This window comes from Myxine glutinosa, chromosome 3 (genome assembly GCF_964187855.1).
Source record: "Myxine glutinosa chromosome 3, kmMyxGlut1.1, whole genome shotgun sequence".
Lineage (NCBI taxonomy): Eukaryota > Metazoa > Chordata > Myxini > Myxiniformes > Myxinidae > Myxine > Myxine glutinosa.
In genome coordinates this window covers 192,912,407-192,937,718 of record NC_136263.1, presented here as the reverse complement: position 1 = coordinate 192,937,718, position 25,312 = coordinate 192,912,407, and the positions used below count along the sequence as shown (strand labels likewise).

Here is a 25,312-nt window from a genome sequence, read left to right as displayed (position 1 = left end):
GGAATGGAGCGGCAGAGAGTGGAGTCATCAGCAAAGAGATAGAGAGGATTTTCAAGAGAGTCAGAGAGATCATTGATGAAGACCAGAAAAAGCACAGGGCCCAGAACACTGCCTTGGGGAACTCCAGCCTGAACAGGAAGAGGAGATGAGAGAAACCCATTCAGGGCCACACGTTGACTACGACTAGAGAGGAAGTCCGCAAGCCAAGCGTGGAGATTTCCATGGATACCATAGGAGGAGAGTTTGGTGAGCAGAGCGGGGTGCCAGACCGTATCGAAGGCACGTGATATGTCAAGGGAGACAGCTCTAATTTCCTGTTTGGCATTGAGGACCTCCATCCATTGTAGAGACAGCAGAAGCAGCATGTCCAGAGTCGAGTGACCTGGTCTGAAACCAAATTGATGATCAGAGATCAAGCCTTTGGAGAAGAGGAAAGATTTGATATCCGAAGCAATGATGGATTCCATGACTTTGCTGATAATTTGGAGAAGGCTGATTGGTCTGTTGTTGCAAGGATCTGTTTTTGCACCTTTTTTGTGTAAAGCGGTGATGTTGGCTGATTTCCAAGGTGATGGCAGATGACCTTGAGCAAAAGAGAGGGTGAAGAGAACAGAGGGAGGGAGTGAAAGAGCAGCGGAGCAGGATTTTAGGACACGTGGGCTGATGCCGTCAGGTCCAGTTGCAGAATCAGAGTCGAGGGTTGACAGAAACTTTTCCACCTTGTCAGGAGGAAAGGACACAGAGTCTAGGAGCAGCTGGGTATGACTGGGTACGGTGGGTACAGAGAGGGATGGGTTTGGGACACAAGATTTAGAGGCAAACACAGAGTTGAGGCATTCGGCTTTTTCACGTGCGGAGTCAGCTGTGTAGCCATTTGAGGTAAGCGAGGGGATGGAGGAGGCACAAACACCAGAAACAGATTTGACCAGACGCCACCAGGATTTGGAAGAGGGAGAAAGGTTTGAGAGAGCGGTCTTGAGAGTGGAGAGATATTGTTTCCTGGCTCTCCTGAGGGTGGACACATACTTGTTTCGAACTTTGTGAAAGGAAATGAGATTTCCTTCCATTGGATTTGCTTTTCAGGAGGCGAAGGCAAGTTGTTTCTGGGCAACTGCGTCACCACAAGATTCCGTGTACCATGGACGGGAGGAAGGATATGACAACTGAAGGCGAGATGGGATAAATCTGTGCATGAGAGAGAGCAATTCACTTTGGAAGAATTCCCAGGATGAGTTGATGTCAGAGGCGGTAGAGATGGGAGACCAGTCCAGATGATTGATGGCTGCTTGAAGACCATGCCAGTTGGCCTGAGTGAAATGCCAGACTCGTCTGAGGAGGGCTCTCTGAGAATGGTCAGAGAGATGTCCACTTTAACAAGCACATGATCAGATGAGCCGATTGGAGCAGATGAAGAGCCGCAGACATTTGCAGGGAAGTTAGTCATAACCAAGTCCAGAAGAGAAGATGCTCCGTTGCCTGAGATCCGGGTCGGGAAATTGACAGATTGTGTCAGTCCCAGTGAGTCGCAGAAGTCCTTTGCTGAGGAGCCATGGCTGGTGAGAGAGGTACCCCCACCCAGCCAACTGGCATGGTGACAATTGAAATCACCACATATGAGGAAGAGAGAGTTGGGATGAGTAGATAGAAGTTGATCCATATTATCAGACAGCGAGATGTAGATGGAGTCATCACTGTTTGGTGGACGGTACAACACACATATGAACAAAAGGTGGGAGCGAAGGGGAAGCCGGAGCCAGAGGTACTCCTGGGGGTGAGGTGGAGAGAGGGCAATGCAGGGCGAGTGAGGAAGAGAGTTTTTGATAAAGACAGCAACCCCGCCTCCAGGACGAGGCTCAGGTCTATCCCGGAGGAGGGAGTAACCCGGGAGAGATATTATGGAATCAGAGACATCATGAAGGAGGAAAGTTTCTGTTAAGCAGATCAAGTCTGGTTTGTCAGAAGCAACCTGTATGGAGAGATCAACCTTTGCTTTGATCTTTCTTACCGAACTGAGGTGGGTCGGTGGGCATGCGGAGCCCTGCGAGCTAAGTGGACCACCTTGGGTGTGGAGATACCAGGTGGTAACCCAGACACGTATTTCATACCCATTCACATCCTGTACTGATTTTCACTTGGACTCGCCAAATCAAAGCTTTCAGCTCAACTCCGCTCCTTTCTCTCTTTTCCTTCTGGTCTGGAGAATCACATGTTTAATTGAGTCAGTCAAATTGTACTCCTCTCTCTCCCATTCTTCAAAGGGGAATATAATGCTATCTCGGCTTGCATCCCACACGTACGTGCCTCTTACATTCTTCCCAGACCTGTCTCCTTGATCAAAAGTAGCTTTCACCGCTCGTGCAGAAATTTCTCAGTCAGCAATTTCTCTTTGTCAAGCTGTTGCCAAGTAGCACTGACCTTGCATTCCCTTTCATTCAGCTCTTCGAGGTGCCTCAAACTCTGTATTTAAAAGGTCAAAAAGAATTGTAACCCATGTCCTTCCCAAAATAGACAAAAATGTACACAGATAAAGAAAAATGAGTACAGGATCATTAGAAAGATATTAAAAGCAAATCCTCCCTTCTGGACTATATGATGACCAATCACAGCAGACTCCAGTCGTGAGAAAGCCGAATGCCTCAATTCTGTGTTTGTTTCCAAATCTTGTGTCCCCAACCCCTCGCTCTCTGTGCCCACCCCTTCCCAGTCGTACCCAAATGCTCCTGGACGACGTGTCTTTTGCACCTAAGAAGGTGGAGGGGGTTTCTGGCAACCTTAGAGACTCTGATTCTGGAACTGGACCGGACGGCATCAGCTCTCTTGGTCTTGCACCTCCTCTCTCTGCCCTTTTCACCCATCATTTCCCCTAGGTCATCTTCCAACTGCTTGGAAGTCCACAACATCACTGCATTACATAAAGAGGTGCAAAAACTGATCCCCTTAACTACAAACTTGTCAGCTTACTTCCAATTATCAGCAAGGTCATGACATCCATCATCGCAGATGATGTGAAATCCTTCTTTTCTTTTGTCTCATCTCAGTTCATCAATTCGGATTCAGACCAGGTCATTCTACCATGGACATGCAGCTTCTGCTCTCCCAAGAATGGATGGAGGCCCTTAATATCCGACATGAGATCAGGGTCATCTCTCTGGACATATTTCGTGCTTTAGATACCATCTGGCATTCCGACTCGCTTTCCAAAACTCTCTGCCTATGGCTTACTGACTTCTTATATTCTCATAGCCAATATGTGGCTCTCAAAGGGATCCTCCCTCACTTGTCCAAGTCTCCCTCTACTTTGTCCCTCAACCCTGCCATTGGTGAATCCTCCACTCCTACTCCTTATCCTTCTTTTTCTGCTGTTCCTTTTGTTCTGTCACATTCTGATCCATTCTATAATCTCGGTACTCCACGAGCCTCGACATTGTATACAACACCCCACACCCCTCCCCCAATACCACATACAGCATTACCTTTCGCAGTCCAAGCTTTGCAGCAATTTCATCCACAATTTCAGCCTCTGGGTCTGGAAGAAGATCCAAGCTGTTTGCCGAACCTTCCTGCAGATAACGTAACAAAGACCCGCACAAGGATTCCACAGCTTGTTGTCGACTTCACATTCTCAGCAAAATACCATTAAACAGTGTCCTATTTCCTTTATATTGTTATGTCGGTAGGGTAGCAACATGTAGAGCCAGATAGATCTGTGTAGGTAGGTATTCATCTGTCGCGGTAAGGAATCTGCCCTGTAATAAGTTTCATGTGTAGGCGTTTTGTCGGGTAAGAGTATACTTGTGGACATACCAGGATGTTCGAGTGATAAGTGGAGTTAGGGATTAAAGAGTAGCGCCCCTGTGTGTCCACACCTGGTAGCCAAACCTTTGTCCCTTATGGCACTGCACCCATTTAGACACTTAGTTAGGATCTCCTTAGTGCAACATTAAATGACTCCCTTCCCTGACAGTGACTTCGGAAGGAACAGGCAAAGAAACCAGGCAGGGGCACCGCCGATGGGCGCCGCCGCCAGTTACACCTCCGACAGGCCTAACCACATCGAGTGCCACGCGCTATCACCACGCTACACGCTACGTGCTATCACCACGCTACATGCTACGAGCTATCGCCACGCTACGGTCCTGTGATTGGTCGGCGCGCTGGGCGCGAACCTCCAGCCAACGAGTGCGGGAGGCGCGAAGCTGGAAGGTTCGGTGGAAGTCGCTGGTTGGTAGCGCGCCAAGGCTGACGTCACTGAAAAGGTTATTTAAGGGAGCGCCGAACGCCATTTTCTCACTTCTCTTCTTCGTCCTACGCAGCACGGGTCTCTTGCGGCTCTTGCATCTCTTGCGGTTCGTGCTCTTGTTTGCGCAGCTAGCCTTTTTGGACATCCGGCGCTTCGTCTTGCGCAGCCCGAGTTGAGTTGAGATATAGCCCGAGTGGAGTTCGCTTGCTTCTTGCACGTTTGCTTCGGGAGAGCTGACTGGGACGTGGCAGGCCGATCGTGTGTGAAGATCGACCTCGCTTGGGGCCGCTAGCCTGCGTTGGACGCGCGGTGCTTTTCCTGCTGTGGGACCTCGTGGGTGCTTTGGAATTTGGAGCAAGGCCTGGTGGCGCGCGAGCACGAGCGGAGCTTGGAGCCGCGTGGTGGACGATACCAAGACAAGACGAGGGACAGATAAGGCCAATCCCCATTACATTTTACACAGTGTTCTTTTCATTTAATTCATATTCCTGTGTCTCGTTTCTGATATCTGTGTGTGGGGACGTCCCAATTTAGGCTTCTTATTAGTTTATTATCGCGTTTTCCTGTTCCTGCGTTCCGGTTCAATAAACCCTTGTATTATTTTCCTTTCCCATTCAAACCTGTGCCCTCTTGAGTTAATTTCCCTGCAGGATCGAAGCTGCCGTCATTTCACCAAGGTAAGCTTTTGCCGCAGCCTTCCATTTTCCTCCTTCCTCCCGCGCGACATATAGCCGAGAGTACATATAGCCGTGTTTTGTTATCGCCTCCATTAAATCGGTTTCGGTCCATCCGCGACCTTCTGGTGTTAACCGGAGTCGCACGACAATATTTTAAGAGTAAAGACCTCGTAAGTAATGCAGAATGACTGCACAGATATAAAAAATTGCAAGCCACGACAGTTTTTGTCGTTCCCTTTTAAAATGGCCAAACTTTATTGCACACCCATCTATTAATTCAATGATAACTAGAAGTGAGCTTTATAACTGTGCTCAGTTATGCCGGAGCCCAAGCCTTCCCGTGCTAAACTTATCGATGCGAAACTTTATGTCATCGACTAGCCAGGGGGATAAAAGTTTGATAAAAAACATAATCGGTCATGTGTTGTGGCAGCCATTTTGATTTCGAGGAAAATATTTTTTGAATTCTCTCTCTGAAACCGCTTAATCTATTTATGAGATACTTTACATATGTGCTCCACAACCCTTGGGGCATATAGTTTGATAATGACGAGTTCATTGATCATTTGGTTTGGCAGAGAAAAGGTTTTTCTTTAATCCAATATGGCTGCTCAACCACATGACGGATGACATTTTAGTTATCAAATTTTAATCCACATGGGAAGTCAATGACAAAGTTTCACGTCAAACGGTTGGGTGGTTTTAGAGGAGATATGAACGGGTTTAGCTAAAATCCAATATGGCTGCCAAACCACGTGACCCATAACATTTTAGTTATAATACATTATATAGCATGGGTAGTCAATCATATGTATAAAGTTTCGCATCATTAGGTTAAGTGGTTTCGGAGAAGATTTTTAAAGGATAATTTTTTCAAACTAATATGCCTGCCCGACCACATGGCCTATGGTATCCATAAATTTACAATCCACCTCAGACTGTGCAGTCCATTACATGTGAATTTTCACGTTCATCAGATAAGATTGGTTTTTCAATCCAATATGGCTGACATACCACTTCACCAATAACATCGTCATTATCCCACTATATGCCCAAATGGTATTGCATGCGTGTAAAGTTTTGCATTGATAGTTTATAAAAATATTCTTGAAATTAATTTTTTTTTTCAATCCAACATGGCTGCCACACTATGCAACCGATTCCGATTTAACTATCACCCTTGAATCCCCATGCATATTCTATGACGTATGTAAAGTTTCGCGTTGATCGATTGGGCAGTTTGAGAGATGTTTCTTAAAGGTTTTTAACTTAAAACCAATATGACTGCCAGACCATGTGACCTATGGCATTTAAATTACCACCCTATATTCCCCATGACTAGTCAATCATGTGTATAAAGTTTCGCATCTATCTATAGTCATGTCATGATGAATATGATGAATCATAAGAAATGATATAACCGGCTATCAAGTAAAATTGTAGAAATGCTGTTTTGTAGGTTTTTCCATTCTGTTAACCAACAAAATCATTTTAAAAACTATCTTTTCTCTGTTGAGATGATTCCTCATCAAACACGCAGATACTTTGTGCGATTTCCTGAGCGTTGAGATGTGAGCTGCAGGGTGGACCAAGGAAGGTTTATGTTGGGGAATATAAGTCACTGATCTGTAGTCCACATGTGCACATAATTATTTACTTTAATGATTCATGAAATGCCTGGTAGCTGAAACGGCACAAAAAACAAATCCGTGATTACCTGTGGCGGTTCATAGATGGCGGCAACCTCAGCCCGGATCCCAAGAGGAATGTCTTTATGTTCAGCGTAACGGCCATAAAGATAGCCCAGGCGCTGGCCCCCAGTTCTGCGCCAGGAGTTGAGGAAGCGGTCCGCAATAGTGTAATTTTCAAACATCACGTTGTCCACAGCTCGGTATTTCTGTGAACAGAAGGTAATAGGTAAGGCAGGGGCTGGCACATGCCTCATCAAACACGCAGATCTCATGGATCAGCCATATTGGATCTCATACAAGGAAGGAAGCCGGGACGCTCGAGGGGGGGAGGGAGGTTGGCACGTGCAACATAACCACAACCAATATCCACATAAGCAGGATATTTTTATGGAAGTTTACAGCATCCCTGGGAAAGTGAGTAGTTTGAGAGAAGTTTAAAATGGGTCATTCCTATGCATCAAAATCTTCCTCAACTCAAGAGACTCAAAATAACTAATACTCACTGAGTGATTGCTGGCTTGGCGACAAGTCTCATATTGTTTTAGTCAAGCATTAAAAATGTGTAAAAACAAGTAGGGACAAATAGAGACAAAGTACACTACCCTCGTGCAAAATAAATAAATAGCATATCCTTCAGCGCGCGACATTGTCGGGGCACCTTAGGTGCTGTGCCATGACGCCAAGCGGCCCATGTACATGGAATTGGGAGGGAGAGGTGTACAATAATTGATTGATTGCATAATTAAAATAAATAAATTGTAATCGTAAAATCATTAATTTCTTAATCAATTGGCTAATAGCATGCTTAAACCAAAAGTGTTTCATCCAAATGTGTCACTTTTTGAAAATGAATTAAGTAATTAATCAAAATTTTAAATATGTAATCGATTAATTGATTAATCAATAAATCAAAAATACATTTTGTAGCCAAATCACTTTGTCATTGTCATGTCCAAATATCAGCTTCCTCGCTCAAAAGGTGCCCGAGATATAGCCGAGATGAGAAAGGAAATAAATAAGTGATTAATAAATCACTGCCAGGTGTTGGCTTAGCGGTTAGGGTGCCGGCTTGGGATCCTAGGATCGTGGGTTCGAATCCCGGTCGATTGCTGAATTAACGCCAGGGGGGTTGACTCAGCCTGTCATCCTTCCGAGGTCGGCAAATTGAGTACCAGCTTGCTGGGATGAATAATCACGGTGTGTACCCCGATTTAGAATAGGCACACGGTATCCCTGCGCATCGAAGAGCGTGACCAAGGGTTGGCGTCAGGAAGGGCATCCGGCCAAAAAAAACATTGCCTCAAACAGGGAACCATGATTGTCATGGGGCCCGCAAGGCTAACCCCCTCTCTAGCGGGGAAAAATGGCCTTAAAACGATCATTCCTTTTTTCATTCAATAAATCGATAATAATTAAGTAATTATTCAATTAATTGATTTATCAAAAAATAAAGAAATACTGTTTTTGCCCAAGCACGTGTTCACTATTGTGCCCAAATTTCCGCTTCCCAGCTCAAAGGATGGCTGAGATATCGCCTGGAAAAACAAACAAGAAAGAAAGAAAGAAAACAAACAAACAAACAAACAAACGGAGTGAAAACAGAGTACTCCCTTTCGGTGCCTGGAGATGGAATAGGAAAGGAGCTGTGTACAACATTTCCACCTACTACAGTAGCACCTCATTTATCTTCCGGAATGGTCGGGATCAAGGATGTTCCAAATAAACAATATCTCCGGTTAATGGATGTCATTGTTAATAAAATCAAATAAATTTATTTAATGGATGTCGTGTTAAGTTGTACCTTAACCCCAATAAACCCCTCCCTCCCTCATTCTCTGTGTATTTGGACTTGCCCTATGCAGCCAATGGCAGACGCCATGTTTGACATGGAATAAACAAGTGAAACGTAGATCAATCTCCTTGTATATTCACATAAATAAAAATAGGGGCAATACGCCTGGCACTCATCTTGGAGAATAAACAGTATACTGCACTGACTGACTAAAGGTATTTTAAAACAATTTCAATGCTTGCTAGAAGACAGGGCAGCATGTAGAATCATACTAACATAACCATAACACTTTAAGCAAACAAAAAAATACCTATTTTTGGGGGCAACCCCTCCCCCCTCCCACCCTGTGTACCTCTTCAGACCCCAATTTTTCTAATGCCTTGAACAAACATGGGTACATCACGGGTGATGAAGGTTGTGGTGAAGTTTCATCAAAATTGCATGTGTAGTTTCAGAGAAGAAAGCAATACATATTGTCGTGTGCCTGCCCTCCGGTGAACACCACAGGGCGGCACGGATGACAAAACGAGCTTTAACTCCGAGGCATTCGATTCAATGGCGGACCTTCGTTATACGCGCGGGGAGCAAGTGGAGGAGAAGCCATGAGCGCTTACCTGCATGAGTCCAGCCGACGTCTTCGACCCTACAATAATCAACTCAAACGACATGGAATTAGAATGTACAAAAATACCGGCTTTATTAAGGAAAATGCTGGTCACAAAATAATGCATGATAAAAACCATGATTTCTAAACGGGACGTCTCACACACACACAGACTCGAATACGGACAATGGGAAATATAAAAGAACGAAAATAAAGGTGTGCTATTTATTGTGGGGACTTGGCTCCGAGTTGCTCTTGAACCCCGTCAGGAATCGTCAAAGATCCTCTGAGGCCTCTACGTCCTTACATGCGAAAACGCACTCGTTGGCGCACAGTATGCCTTAGCGCGCAGCTCACTCTTCCAGCCGCGCGTATCCTCAAGATCTTGTTCACCAACACCACAGCCAGACAATGCAAGGAAGTCCAGAGCCTCGACCGTTCGTTGTCAAAAGCAAGGACTCGAGAAACAAAGAAGAGCGATGTCGGGACACGACCGTTCAACACCAGATCCAGAACCCGAGAGAGAAAATGTCTGCCGTTCTAATTGTTTTGTACTCGAGACTCTGACGTCATCCCACAACGTCTCCATGTCTGCTCCACCTTACCAGTCCTTGCTCCAATCAAATCCCGGACCAATCACTGCTCTTCAGGGCGTGGCCTCACGGACCTTTTGTGCCTGTGTGCTCACCAGGTCGATGTTATCCGCGGTAGTGCTCAATGTCCTGCTTCCGGTTGGTTTTTATTTAGCATAATAAATGGGTGATTTCTTACTATGTGTGTGTTGCGTGTGTCATAAGGAACAGAGGAAAAATAAAAGAGGCCATTACATACAGGGGATTAATTACACAATCCCTCGCTAATTAACATACCCCACCACTCGTGATGGGAACGAAGACATGCTCTTCCACGACATACAGTCTGTACAAATTTCCTACTTATTATATGGGGTTTCTTCTTCTTCACGACATTCGACACTTCACTACCTATACAATTCGACCTGGACTAAGGTATTGCCGACCCCCCGCAAATGCAACAATATTTTGGGGGGTCAAACCTGGACCCACTTTGACTCCCCGTAGACCCCCATAGACCCCAATTTTTTTTAATACCGCGAACAAACTTTAGTCACAACACAACAAATATAATTTGTGCCAAGTCTGGTTACAATCCCTTCAGTGGTTTCGGAGAAGAAGTTGCAAGTATTTACGGACGGGCGGACTGACGAACGGACCACGCGCCATCTCATAAGCTCCCCTGAACTTCGGTCCAGGTGAGCTAAGAAATGGGAGGCATAACATATCTGAAAATGGTGTGCATGCTGATTATATAATCCGACTTTGGGAGTTGCCGAGTCGGCCACGAAACCAGGCCCATCACAGTTCAGATCGGCTTTGTTTGATGACAAAGCCTTTCAAGAAACTGTTCCTAAAACCAATAAAACGTCCAAATTTCTCCAGACATTTTGCATACGAGTCCAGAGGAGCCCAAGTGACTGCTGCAAATGCCACCAACCTCCGAAAGCATAAAATTAGTGTCAAGTTACCTCAAGAAAAATCCACCATTTTGATGAGGGGGTGTTATGGGGATGATTATTTCCTGATAATGCGTCTTTCGTTATTTGGATGTCCAGATAAAAGAAGTTCTACTGTTTATTAACACCGTTTCTTGAAATTTGGAAGCACGTTGGCTCCATTAAATGCGTCCTGATTGACTCATGGTTTTGTCGTTACAGATCCACATAGGTTAGAAAACCCAATCAATTATACAGTTCTCAAGCAGGATGAATCACCCACAGCCCCTTGTTAACTTGCTAATGTCCAGGAAAAGGAGGCAGCAGCAGAACAAACCTGACGGTTGAGTGTAATGGCACTGGGTTGGCACTTGGTGCAGATCCCATCAGGCCACGGGGAGTGCCCCTCACAGCCTGCTTTGATCTTACAGCTTATGTTCTCCAAGGCCACAAACTTACCCCTAGTAGAGATGCATAAAAACAACATGCCAAATAATCAGGACTTCATGCAACAAACAATAAAAATACAGCGAACACTCATCGTGTGTGATTTGAGAATTATACAATTCCATACTTGTGTGGTTCAGGAACAGGTTCAGTGGTCAGAGGTTATGTTTTCATCCCCTGTCTGTCAGTACGATATCTCAAAAGGTTATGGACAAATTCGGACGAAATTTGCTGGGCAGGTTGGGTACGTGACACGGAAAAATCGATTCGATTTTGGTGAGGATCCGTATTTGGATCAGATAATTACCTCCACCACCGAAGGTGAATGGAGGTTATGCTTTCACCCTGTCTGTCTGTTTGTTTGTCTGTGAACAGAATATCTCAAAATGTTGTGGACCGATTCAGACTAAATTTGGCGGAGAGGTTGGGTGTGTGACCCAACCGAGGACAATGTTTGCAGAACGATTATTAGATTTTGGTGAAGATCCGGATCCAGATCCGGCTAGTAGAATTTTTTAAGTGATTCTTCACCATTGGGAGATCGGGCCAAAAACGATACATAGCAGGATATCTCAAAAAGTTGTGGATGGATTTGGACGAAACTTGGTGGACCAGTTGGGTGTCTGACAAGGACGATTCGATTCGATTTTGGTGAAGATCTGAATATGGATTCGAATACGAGAATTATTTATTTTTTAAGTGATTCTTCACCATTGAGGGATCGGGTGAAACGCGATATATAACATGATATTTAAAAAAGTTATGGACAAGTTATGACTAAACTAGGTGGACGAGTTGGTTAGGTGACAATAACAAGCCGATTAGATTTTGGTTCAGGTCCGAATCCAGATCTGGCCTATCAGTGGGATACAAAACATAAACTGTTCAGCCTGGTGGAGGTATGCGCTATACCGAGTGCCATTTTAGTTAAGTTATAGAGTATTCACCATTGTAACAAGCGTTACGCCTAGGTCCCCCATCGGGGAAGTGATGCGAGTTGACAAAGTGGAAGACGCAGAAAACATGCTATGATATGATATTTCGCTCACAAGGTTCAGACATACATGGAGGCGGCCATCTTGGATTTTGACGTGGCGACCCAATTTTCAATAGGTTTCTTCCTTATGCCTAGATACACCCACACACGAGATTAGAAGTTGGTACTTCGCTTATTTTTCAAGATATTTCGCTCACAAGGTTCAGACATATATATGGTGGCGGCCATCTTGGATTTTGACGTGGCGACCCAATTTTCAATAGCGTTCTTCCTTGTGCCTGGATACACCCACACACCAGATTATAAGTTGGTACGTCGCTTATTTTTCAAGATATTCAGCTCAAAGTTCAGACATACATGGCGGCGGCCATCTTGGATTTTGACGTGGCGACCCCATTTTCAATAGCCTTCTTCCTTGTGCCGAGATACACCCACACACCAGATTATAAGTTGGTACTTCGCTTATTTTTCAAGATATTTCGCTCACAAGGTTCAGAAATATATATGGTGGCGGCCATCTTGGATTTTGACATGGCGACCCAATTTTCAATAGCGTTCTTCCTTGTGCCTAGATGCACCCACACACCAGATTAGAAGTTGGTACTTCGCTTATTTTTCCAAGATATTCAGCTCACAAGGTTCAGACATACATGGCGGCGGCCATCTTGGATTTTGACGTGGCGACCCAATTTTCAATAGCGTTCTTCCTTGTGCCTAGATACACCCACACACCAGATTAGAAGTTGGTACTTCGCTTATTTTTCAAGATATTCCACTCACAAGGTTCAGACATACATGGCATCAGACATACATGGCGGTGGCCATCTTGGATTTTGACATGGGTTGCACCCACACACCAAATTCGAATGCGGTCCTTCGCTCACGCACGCACGCATGCACGCACGCACACCCGCACGCACGGACGGAGGGGAAAACCATAGTCCCCCTTTCGCTCCGCGGTGCGACGGGGGACAATAAAGGAAATAAATGATGGGGAAAAAAATACTATGCACAAGGGTGGCTTGTTATTAATAGGGCTCGGAGATCGGAGAAACAGCACTTAAAAGTGAACAAGGAATCCAAATTGAAAAGTGAAAATACCAAAACAAGTACCAAGGTGCACACGCACTTGTCTGCGCCTCCAGTAAGTTTGCGGATGTACGCATGGAATGACATGTGCTTCACAGGTGGGTCCAAATGGTTCAGGTAATCCTCATCAAATGGCTGAAAAAAAATATCCATCAATGAACACTTGTGGACAACATTAAAAAGTATCAACTCAGTCCCAACCCATTAGAATTACCCTTTAGAATTAAACACGGTGGGTTATAAAGGTTCTTCGACATTTCTGACAGACGGATGGATGGCAGAAGAAAGACATAGCCAAATATTGAAGCAGCTTCACCGCTTAGAAAAGTACCTCACTCCTTTCCGCGCATGCATGATCGGGACACATTTAGAGGAAAAGTATTGCTAAAATACCGTTAGTTTTCCGATTCATGTTCAAAATATAACATTCAATTGAAATAGTTATTCCTCGATCATATACACGTTGGCAGATGGATGGACAGACAGAAATCACCCAATTGCTTAACCACACGTTTTACTTTGCTTGTGGAAAAAGTGAGGAGGTGGTGAACTGCACCATTGTGTAAAGTAAGGAGGTGATGAGCTGCACAGGTGTGTAAAGTAAGGAGGCGATGAGCTGCGCCAGTGTGTAAAACAAGGAAGTGGTGAACTGCACCAGTGTGTAAAGCAAGGCGTGGTAAACTGCACCAGTGTGTAAAGTAAGGAGGCAATGGGCTGCACCAATGTGTAAAGGAAGGAGGAGGTGAGCTGCACCATTGTGTAAAGTAAGGACGTGGTGAGCTACACCAGTGTATAAAGTAAGGAGGCGATGAGCTGCACCAGTGTATAAAGTAAGGACACGATGACGTGCACCATTGCGTAAAGTAAGGAGGCGATGGGCTGCCCCAGTGTGTAAAGTAAGGAGGAGATGGGCTGCCCCAGTGTGTAAAGGAAGGAGGTGATGAGCTGCACCATTGTGTAAAGTAAGGAGGCGATGAGCTGGACCAGAGTGTAAAGTAAGGAGGCAATGAGCTGCACCAGTGTGTGAAGTAAGGTGATGAGCTGCACCAGTGTATAAACTGTAAAGTAAGGATGCGATGAGCTGCACCAGTGTATAAAGTAAGGAGGCGATGAGCTGCACCAGTGTATAAAGTAAGGAGGTGATGAGCTGCACAAGGTTGTAAAGTAAGGAGTGGTGAGCTGCACCGCTGGATAAAGTAAGGAGTGGTGAGCTGCACCGGTGGGTAAAGTAAGGAGTGGTGAACTGCATCGGTGGGTAAAGTAAGGAGCGGTGAGCTGCACCGGTGGGTAAAGTAAGGATTGATGTGCTGCACCGGTAGGGTAAAGTAAGGAGTGGTGTGCTGCACAGGTGGGTAAAGTAAGGAGTGGTGAGCTGCACCAGTGGGTAAAGTAAGGAGTGGTGAAATGCACCGGTGGGTAAAGTAAGGAGCGGTGAGCTGCACCGGTGGGTAAAGTAAGGAGTGATGTGCTGCACCGGTAGGGTAAAGTAAGGAATGGTGTGCTGCACAGGTGGGTAAAGTAAGGAGTGGTGAGCTGCACCGGTGGGTAAAGTAAGGAGTGGTGTGCTGCACGGGTGGGTAAAGTAAGGAGTGGTGAGCTGCACTGGTGGGTAAAGTAAGGAGTGGTGAGCTGTACCGGTGGGTAAAGTAAGGAGTGGTGAGCTGCACTGGGGGGGGAGTAAGGAATGGTGAGCTGCACTGGTGGGTAAAGTGAGGTGACGAACAACGCTGACAGGTAAAGCGAGGAGGTGCCGAAAAGCTTCATAATCTATTGATCGTCTTTGTCTTTTGTCACTTTGGTTCCAACCAAAGTTATCCAGCCCTGATGGTTTTACCGAAATCATTAATTGCAGGTCTTGTTGCACAATTTATTTTGACGATTTCACTAATTTTGTTTGCAGTGTCCATTTGGAGGAGTTAACCGAGATAGACAAAGCACCATTTGGATAGCAGAAGTGCCAATCAAACATTCATCTGTTCAAGTAGTACAGAAGCCATAAAATTTACCTCCAAAGGAACGCAGTGGACACATTTTCCCATCGGACCGTGACGACACCTGCAGGGGCTCACCCAAGAGAAATAAAGTCAAAGGAGAAAAGGATGAGACAAACAAATGACATTTATGTGCACGTGTTCCAAAAAAAACTCCAAAAAAAACAAACAAATAAAACATTATTCTCAAGTTCACCCCTTCAGGTGCAGACATGAACTAGAACGGCACTCGGACATCGTGACGTCGACCAATATGCCGCCGCCTACATCATTACATCATCATACATACTTGTACCAAGTTTGATTTAAATCTCTTCAGTTGTTGTCAAGTATCACACTTTTGCTCGACATGACCTCTGACCTTTGATGCCAAGATTTAATTAGTTAATCATTGCATCATAAAATATACTCATACCAAGTTTGGTCAAATTCCCCAATAAAGATTCACAAGTAACAGAATCTTTAACTAACGGGACCTCTGACTTTTGACCTCTGACCCCATAATCTAAACAGTTCATCTTTGCATCATTATCCATTACAATATACATATTTGTACCAAGTTTAGTTATCGTGGTAATGAAAACCTGTCACGGACGCATGGGCGGACAACCCAAAAACATAATGTCTCTGGTGACTTTGTCAGCGGGGCCATAAAAATTGCGAGATTCCAAAAAACCGGTGCATAATCAAAAGGCATTCCAGACTCACAGTTGAGCATCACGGCTGCGGTAAATTTTTCCATCCTGCTTAGCCAAGCATACATCGATTTCATCTCCTTCCAGTACAGGCTGCTGTGAGCTTTGGAGCACCGAGGAAGTGCCCGGGACAGAGGTCGAGGCGGGTCGGGGCAACCATGGGCCGGAGGTGTCCATATTGTCGGGAGGAGACATCGAGCGAACCGTATTGGGAATGAGGTAGAGCATATCTCCGTGTCTGGGAGGGAGTGGATCGGGGATGCAGAAGAGAGCCACTCAGGAATTGGACGAGTCCATAATCAAGAACATTCACACCACCACAGCGTTAAATAAATCACGTGTCACAAGCTAGAGTTACTGCTCCGGTGTCTGACAAATTGGATCACCTGACATCTGGGATTCGGACTTTTCACTGTTGGGATTCACAAAGACACAAGTCCGTTAGGCGAGCATTCGTCATGATATCAGGCACGGCTGCATTTTTATCAGTAGGTTAGGTAGTTGGTAGTAGGTAGGTGTCGTAGGTACCGTACCTAGTTCAAAATGACACCATTTGCATTCTGGACGAGATTAAAATTTATAAAATTTCCTTCTTGATTAATTCGGTGAATTCCATCTCAACCTCGGATATTTCCAGCCGTGAAAAACTATCCCCTACGGCCGCGAGATTTCTAATAAATAATTGTTCGTCAATTTTAGAATATTTGACGCCGTTTTCAGCCTCCGAAACACGGTACCGTAATAAGCTTTTTTGAAATATTTTTTCAAATGCTCGAATCTCATTGGTTCCGGTGTCTGGTGACGATTTTCGTTGAAGATAACCAGGGCCCGTGTGGGCCCGGGGAACGAGGTTGGCCTTAAAGTATTTCAATTACAAATTAGAGGTGCATAAGATTGTGAATCAAAAAAAGACGGGTGAAACAAACTCCTATTGAACTTTTTCGCAATTTTTTTATGCATACTTCCGCATCCGGAAGATGGCGGCCTCCATGGAGCGATTTGGTTTTTGAAATATTTTTTCAAATGCTCGAATCTCATTGGTTCCGGTGTTTGGTGACGATTTTCGTTGAAGATAACCAGGGCCGTGCGGGCCCGGGGAACGAGGTTGGTCTTAAAGTATTTTAATTATAAATTAGAGGTGCATAGGATTGTGAATCAAACAAAGACGGGTGAAACAAACTCCTATTGAACTTTTTTAAATTTGTCATGCATACTTCCGCATCCGCAAGATGGCGGCCTCCATTGAGGGATTTGGTTTTTGAAATATTTTTTCAAATGCTCGAATCTCATTGGTTCCGGTGTTTGGTGACGATTTTCGTTGAAGATAACCAGGGCCCGTGTGGGCCCGGGGAACGAGGTTGGTCTTAAGGTATTTTAATTACAAATTAGAGGTGCATAGGATTGTGAATCAAACAAAGACGGGTGAAACAAACTCCCATTGAACTTTTTCGCAATTGTTTATGCAAACTTCCGCATCCGCAAGATGGCGGCCTCCATTGAGGGATTTGGTGCGTCAAAGCTTCGAAATTCTCAAGGGATCCAGCAAAATCTGGCTTTTCAACATAATACGTACGCGTTCATTCACAACACCGGCTTCGCCGGCTATTATCTTTACATCGCATATAGAGTCTGTTATGTTAAATCATGGAGACGGGAGCTTTTTGAATGAAAAACAAAACAAAAATAAAACATGGAAAAGGGCTCATTAAACCCGTGAATTAACTGAATTGTGGGGGTTATCAGCATCTCCTAAAAGCCTCTCCTCTATGTGTAGCTGGAGTGCTCTCGTGCACACAACCCGACGGACAAAACTCAAATGTGCGACACAGCACATGGTGCAGAGCAACTTTACTTGATGTCCATGGCCGTGAGAGACAGACGCGATTTGTGGTTGACGGCGTCCGTTTTGTTTCTGCCCTTGAACAATGTGAAACCATCGTCAGAGAATCCAAATTCTTTTTCCACCTGCACAGAGAAACAACAACATGAGCACAATGTGAAATTCCCCCCAAAAAAAAAAACTCTCGGATCTGGATCTTCACCAAAATCGAATCAATTCGTCCTCGTCACACAAGTCACCTGTCCAACAAGTTTGGTCCAAATCCGTCCACAACTTTTTGAGACATCCTGCTCGCAGACAGAGCCAAACAGGGGGTGAAAACATAACCTGCGTCCACATTCGGTGGTGGCGGTAATGTTATTACGAGAAACACCACTCCCTACGGGACAGTAATACACCCTCCATCAGGTGAGGGTCAGTAAAGCACCTGCACTACGACACGTGCTCAGTGCAAAATTGCAAGTCATCTCCACGGCGGCTTGTAATACCCTCTCATACCACCCGGTGGAGCTATATGGGACACGTCCCCCAAACACAAACCCACCGAAGCACGATAATTGTACTGGAATAGCAACAAGAGAGTTAAGCACCGTAATCATAATAAACAGCAGGAATACCTTGAGAGTTGAAGGAATACATTCTTACCTTCTTCACAAACACAGATGCAGACTCCCGTTTTGTTGAGCAGATGCGTTTGGTGCCTTCTGGGGACTGCACTCGAATCGTCTGCCACAATAGTTTGTGTAAAAGGACAGTTTGGGAAAGGAATACAAAAAAATAGAATTCAACAACAACAACAACACCACCAGTAAAGGAAAAACGAAGAGTAAATAGGAACAGAAAAGGACTGGCAAAGAGTGAAAATGGGAGCGATGGTAAATGTAAGGGAAGCAGGGGGATTGAGGAGGAGGGAGGAGAAGGTATGGAGAGGTCGGCGGGATGGTGGCGGAGGGGAGGAGGGCAAGGGAAGAGGGGGATAAAGAGGGACTGAACATGGTGAATAGATGTGTGATGATGTGGGACGTGAGACGATGTGCTACGTGAGACGATGAGGTATCCATGTGAGATGACGAGGGATCCACACGAGGCGTTGAGGGATTCATGCGAGATGATTAAGGATCAAAGTGAGACAATCAGGGATTGATGTTAGATTTAAGACGGATCGATGAGAGATGGAGATGATGAGTGATGATGAGATGATGGAGATGATATGATGATGAGATGATGGAGATGATGATGAGTGAGAGATCGATGAAAGATGAGGGAGAGATGAGGGATCGATGAGATGAGGGATCGATGAGAGATGAGGGATCGATGAGATGATGAGATCGATGAGGGATCGATTAGATGATGAGGGATCGATTAGATGATGAGTGATCGATGAGATGATGAAGGATCGATGAGATAATAATGAGGGATCGATGAGAATAATGAGGGATCGATGAGAATAATGAGGGATCGATGAGAATAATGAGGGATCGATGAGAATAATGAGGGATCGATGAGAATAATGAGGGATCGATGAGAATAATGAGGGATCGATGAGAATAATGAGGGATCGATGAGAATAACGAGGGATCGATGAGAATAATGAGGGATCGATGAGAATAATGAGGGATCGATGAGAGATGAGGGATCGATGAGAGATGAATGAGAGATGATGAGGAATTGATGAGGGATTGATGCAAGACGATGATGGATCCACACGAGACAATGAGGAATCGACATGAGATGATGAGGAATCCACATGAGACGATGAGGAATCCACAAGAGACGATGAGGAATCCACAAGAGACGTTGAGGGATTGATTCAAGATGATCAGGGATCAAAGTGAGACAATCAGGGATTGATGCGAGATTGAAGAGGTATCAATGAGAGATGATGAGGGATCGATGCGAAATGATGAAGGATTGATACGAGACTATAATGGATCCACACGAGACGATGGGTTATCCATGTGAGATGTTGAGGGATTCATGCGAGACAATCAGGGATCGATGTGAGGTTGGGGGATCAAAACGAGACAATCTGGGATTGAAGTGAGGTTGAGGGATCAATGCGAGGTTGAGGGATTGATGTGAGGTTGAGGGATCGATGTGAGGTTGAGGAATCGATGTGAGGTTGAGGAATCGATGTGAGGTTGAGGGATCGATGTGAGGTTGAGGGATCGATGTGAGGTTGAGGGATCGATGTGAGGTTGAGGGATCGATGTGAGGTTGAGGGATCGATGTGAGGTTGAGGGATCGATGTGAGGTTGAGGGATCGATGTGAGGTTGAGGGATCAATGTGAGGTTGAGGGATCGATGTGAGGTTGAGGGATCAATGTGAGGTTGAGGGATCAATGTGAGGTTGAGGGATCAATGTGAGGTTGAGGGATCAATGTGAGGTTGAGGGATCAATGTGAGGTTGAGGGATCAATGTGAGGTTGAGGGATCAATGTGAGGTTGATTAGGAATTGATGAGTCAATGAGGCACTGTTGTGAGATGAGGGATTGTTGCAAGATGATAAGGGATTGCTGTGAGATGAGGAGTTCATGCGAGATGATGAGGGAGTGTTGTGACTGAAGAGGGATTGTTGTGAGACTGATGAGATATTGTTGTGATAGTGATGAGGGATAAGGTATTGATGACTGATGAGGGATTGTTGAGACTGATGAGGGATTGTTGAGACTGATGAGGAATTGTTGTGAGACCGACGAGGGATTGTTGTGAGACCGACGAGGGATTGTTGTGAGACCGACGAGGGATTGTTGTGAGACCGACGAGGGATTGTTGTGAGACCGACGAGGGATTGTTGTGAGACCGACGAGGGATTGTTGTGAGACCGACGAGGGATTGTTGTGAGACCGACGAGGGATTGTTGTGAGACCGACGAGGGATTGTTGTGAGACTGACGAGGGATTGTTGTGAGACCGACGAGGAACTGTTGAGACTGATGAGGGATTGGTGTGGGATGAAGGATTGGTGTGAGATAAGGGATTGGTGTGAGATGAGGGATTGCTGTGAGATGAGGGATTGGTGTGAGATGAGGGATTGGTGTGAGATGAGGGATTGCTGTGAGATGAGGGATTGCTGTGAGATGAGGGATTGGTGTGAGATGAGGGATTGTTGTGATGAGGAATTGGTGTGAGATGAAGGATTGGTGTGAGATGAGGGATTGGTGCGAGATGAAGGATTGGTGTGAGATGAGGGATTGTTGAGAGATGAGGGATTGGTGCGAGATAAGGGATTGTGAGATGAGGGATTGGTGTGAGATGAGGGACTGGTGTGAGATAAGGGATTGTGAGATGAGGGATTGGTGTGAGATGAGGGATTGTTGAGAGATGAGGGATTGGTGTGAGATAAGGGATTGTGAGATGAGCGATTGGTGTGAGATGAGGGATTGGTGTGAGATAAGGGATTGTGAGATGAGGGATTGGTGTGAGATAAGGGATTGTAAGATGAGGGATTGATGTGAGATGAGGGATTGTTGTGAGACTAAAGAGGGATTATTGTGACGATGAGAGATTGATGTGAGAGGATGAGGGATTGATGTGAGGGGATGAGGGATTGATGAGGGAGTGATTAAAGTGTCCATTCACCACACCACACTGACAAACACAAACTGCACGCATGCACGTCACAATCACCACCACCACCACCACTTCCACCAAACGCTTCACGTCTCTTCCCCAGCTGCCCCTGCACAACCACAAGGCACAAGGCTGTGCCGAACGGAGGCCCCATTACGCATCTGCTTGCATCAACTTGTGGAAGTTTAAAATATGTCGTGGACGATCAGGTTGGTTCAAGTATTTCGGTTAGATTCCTGCCGTTCGGTTTTGAGTTTTCCGCGTATCACGGATTGTAGAGATACAGAGAGAGATCCTTTGACAGAAAGTACAGTATTTCATCGTAACCAAATCCCCTCAAAATATGCCTTCTCACTCGACAAACGTTCACTTATTATATTGCTGATGAAAAGAAGAACACTCACCATACTCTCCGCCATCATGAATTGTAACGCGTCATTTCCGGTCACAAATCGTTCACTTTCTTTCATCAATCATTTCTGTAATTTCCAAGTCTTTAATCAATATCCCATCTTTTCTTTCTCTCTCTTCCTCAGGGCTCAGGTGCTTTATTTTCCTCCATTCCTATTTTCCTCGTATTTGTTTATTCTTTAATTTCTGCAAATTCCTTCTCCATTTTCCTCATACCAGGAGGAAAGAATGTAAATTCAAAGCATAAAAGTCTTTCTTGAGACGTAGAAATGCCAACAACCCTCCACGATTTCAGTATCGAATTACGAGGTCGGATAACGAGAGCACTGGCACTGACTATACCATCATGACCGTCACAAACCGTGCATATAAATACAAGAGAGCGCGAGCAAAGCAACGTGTGTAAAAGGTTGTACTCATACAGGCAGTATGTGCTTATGTGCTTATGTACTTACGTACATACATATGTACTTACGTAATTACGTAATGGCGATCTCAACAGGGAATATGTAAATTATGTTAGGGAATAGAAATCGACGATATGATAGGAGATCGGTAAAGGGAGTATCATGGAGTTTAGTTGTAGTTGTCGTTGTAGTTGTAGTTGTAGTTGTTAGTAGTGGTGGTGGGGAGCGAAAGGAAAGGACGTTGGGGAGGGTTTGAAAGGAGCAGAGGGAGAACTCATGTGTGGAGCAGTAAGGGGAGGGAGGGGGTTAAAAAAGGTTCTGTGGCGGACACAAGGGACACGAATTCAGCGCACCAGCAGGTGGCGCGAACGTCCAGGCGGGGAACTGGATGAGTGCCCCGCATATCGACCGATCGGCCACGCCCGGGGACTAGGCGTGGCCTCGGGATATATATGCGGGCTCTAAGCTCGGGCCCGCTCAGTGCTGCAGTACGAGCTTTGGAATAAAGACTCTTTGTTATAGCAACGCGTTGTGGCCTACCTCTTTGGCATTCGAGTTGTGTGTGCGCAGCACCACACTACACTGGTGACCCCGATTGGTTCAGCCATTGCTGACCACCGAACGCGCCATGGCCACCAACGCCGTCGCAGTTAAACTCCACGAGTTTTGGGAGGCACAAGCCGACGTTTGGTTCGTCCAGGCCGAAGCTCAATTTCAGCTTCAAGGCATAACGGCGGACGAGACCCGGTACTACCACGTGGTCTCCGCCCTCGGGACCGGCACTGCCGCCCGAGTCGTGTCCATCCTTCGGCGCCCGCCGGGCGACAACAAGTACGAGGCGCTCAAACGTCTCCTGCTCGCCACGTTCTGGCTCACGGAGATCGAACGGGCCGACCGCCTCCTGGACCTTCCCGAACTCGGCGACACGACCATCCGTGCGGATGCATTTTATGCTGTCGCTGCTTGGTGACCAACCCCCGGATTTCTTATTCCGGGCGCTGTTCCTACGCCAGCGACCCGCACAGGTACGCCTCGCGCTGGCCGGTTCCAAGATAAAGGAACCCTGCGCTCTGGCCATAGAGGCCGACAAGTTTTTCGCGGCTTGCGACACGCGGTCGGGTTACGGTGCTGCCGTCGTGGACCCCGGGGCAGCGGCTACAGCGCCCTCGGCTTCCCTCGTGGCCGCTGCTGCGCCCCGCCCACTACCGCCGCCGCGGCCGCCGCCACCGCAAACCTGGTGCTACTACCACGCCAGGTTCGGCCGCAAGGCTAAAACGTGTCGCCCACCGTGCTCTTTTGACAGGTCGGGAAACGACCAGGCCGGCGCTCATTAGCGGCCCTGAGCGTCGGCCATTCCGGCAGCCTCCTGTTCATCACGGACACCTTGTCCGGGCGCCGTTTTCTTTGTGACACAGGAGCGCAGGTGAGCGTCCTCCCCGCCTCCACGTCCGACAAGCAAACCGCGGGCCGGGGCCCTGCTTTGCTTGCCGCCAACGGAACACCCATCCGCACATTCGGGAAGCGTTGCCTCTCCCTGCGGTTCGGAGGGCAGCGCTTTCAATGGTCGTTCATGACCACCAGCGTGCCAATGGCACTGCTCGGTGTGAATTTCCTATGTGCGAATGGGCTGTTGGTCGACGTGAAGCGCAGACGGCTCGTCCAGGCCGAAACCTTCAGCTCGCTCGCTTGTTCGCTGAGCGGCTCGTTGAGCGGCTCACTGAGCGGCTCACCGAGCGGCTTGCCAAGCGGCTTGCTGGAGGGTTCCGTCCCGGCGAGTTTAGTTTGCACGCTTCCGGCAGCGGACGACTTTACCCGCCTCCTTGCCAGTTTCCCGGCCCTCACACGGCCCACCTTCTCAGCGGTGGCCGCTAAACACAGGGTGGAGCACCATATCCCCACGGTCGGGCCGCCGGTCTATGCCCGGGCACGCCGACTCGAGCCCACGAAGCTCGCGGTGGCGAAAGCGGAGTTCGCCACGCTGCAGTGGCTGGGGATCGTACAGCGCTCCAACAGCGCTTGGGCTTCCCCTCTGCACATTGTGCCGAAGCCCGGCGGAGGATGGCGGCCGTGCGGGGACTACCGCCGGCTCAATGATGCCACCACCCCGGACCGCTACCCGGTCCCGCACATGCAGGACTTTTCCGCCCGGTTGGCAAACACGACCGTGTTTTCCAAGGTGGACCTCATCCGGGGCTACCACCAGGTCCCCGTCCAACCGGACGACGTCCCGAAGACGGCCGTCATTACCCCTTTCGGCCTCTTCGAGTTCCTGAGGATGCCTTTCGGGTTGAAGAATGCGGCCCAGGCGTTCCAACGGCTTATGGACAGCGTCTTGCGTGACTTACCTTTCCTGTTTGTCTACCTGGACGACATCCTGGTCGCGAGCGCGTCCCGGGAGGAGCACCTGCTCCACCTCCACACGCTCTTCGAACGCCTGGGCCAGCATGGCCTAATCATCAACCCCGTCAAGTGCCGTTTCGGCATCGCCACCATCGACTTCTTGGGGCACCGCATCACCAGGCACCGGGCCGTCCCTTTACCGGCCAAGGTGGAGGCGGTCAGGGATTTCCCGTGGCCCCGCACGATCAAGGGGCTCCAGGAGTTCCTGGGCATGGTAAATTTTTACCACCGCTTCGTGCCCCACGTCGCCCAGCTCCTCCGCTCCTTGCACGAGGCCCGCCGGGCAAAGGTGACATCGCCTGGTCGGCGCCGATGACCGCGGCGTTTGCGGGCGCAAAGCTGGCCCTGGCCAACGCCACCATGCTGGCGCACCCGGCGCCCGATGCACCGATCGCCCTCACCACCGACGCGTCAGACTACGCAGTGGGCACGGTGCACGAGCAGTGGGTGCGTGGTGCTTGGCAACCGCTGGCGTTTTTTAGCCGGCAGCTTCGCCAGCACGAACGCCGCTATAGCACCTTCGACCGCGAGCTGCTCGGGCTCCACCTGGCGGTCCGACACTTCCGCCATCTGCTGGAGGGCCGCCCGTTCACGGCTTTCGTCGACCACAAGCCCCTTGTGTTCGCGATGGCCAAGGTCGCCGAGCCATGGTCAGCACGGCAGCAGCGTCACCTCTCTGCCGTGTCCGAGTACACGATGGACATCCGTCACGTGGCGGGTAAGGACAACCCGGTGGCGGATTGCCTTTCCCGGTCCGTCGTGCTCGCGGTCCACCTCGGGGTCGACTATGCCCGGATGGCGGAGGACCAGACCGCCGACCCCGGCGTCCAGGCCTTGCGGACCGCTGTCACGGGCCTCCGCGTCACCGAGGTGCCGTTCGATGCCGCGGGCGCGGCCCTCCTATGCGACGTCTCCCTCGGCCGGCCTCGCCCCATTGTGCCCGCTGGC

The 25,312-nt window shown here is 47.5% G+C and overlaps 1 protein-coding gene across 2 annotated transcripts in view; it reads right to left on the bottom strand.

Moving 5' to 3' along the window:
- NPLOC4 (NPL4 homolog, ubiquitin recognition factor) overlaps positions 1–21,733 on the bottom strand; it is a 95,959-nt gene extending 74,226 nt beyond the window's left edge. The window contains exons 1-9 of one of the 2 annotated variants that reach the window (XM_068109600.2): positions 21,551–21,733; positions 18,219–18,299; positions 17,586–17,698; positions 15,747–15,971; positions 15,054–15,102; positions 13,088–13,182; positions 10,852–10,975; positions 6,635–6,814; positions 3,474–3,560 (exon numbers count right to left, since the gene is read on the bottom strand). In XM_068109600.2, the coding sequence (XP_067965701.1) occupies positions 3,474–3,560; positions 6,635–6,814; positions 10,852–10,975; positions 13,088–13,182; positions 15,054–15,102; positions 15,747–15,971; positions 17,586–17,698; positions 18,219–18,299; positions 21,551–21,616 (1,020 nt within the window). In that variant the 5' untranslated portion in view covers positions 21,617–21,733. The remainder of the gene's footprint in view (positions 1–3,473; positions 3,561–6,634; positions 6,815–10,851; positions 10,976–13,087; positions 13,183–15,053; positions 15,103–15,746; positions 15,972–17,585; positions 17,699–18,218; positions 18,300–21,550) is intronic. The other variant, XM_068109601.2, reaches the window with a different exon arrangement.
- Between the last annotated feature and the right edge of the window lie 3,579 nt (positions 21,734–25,312).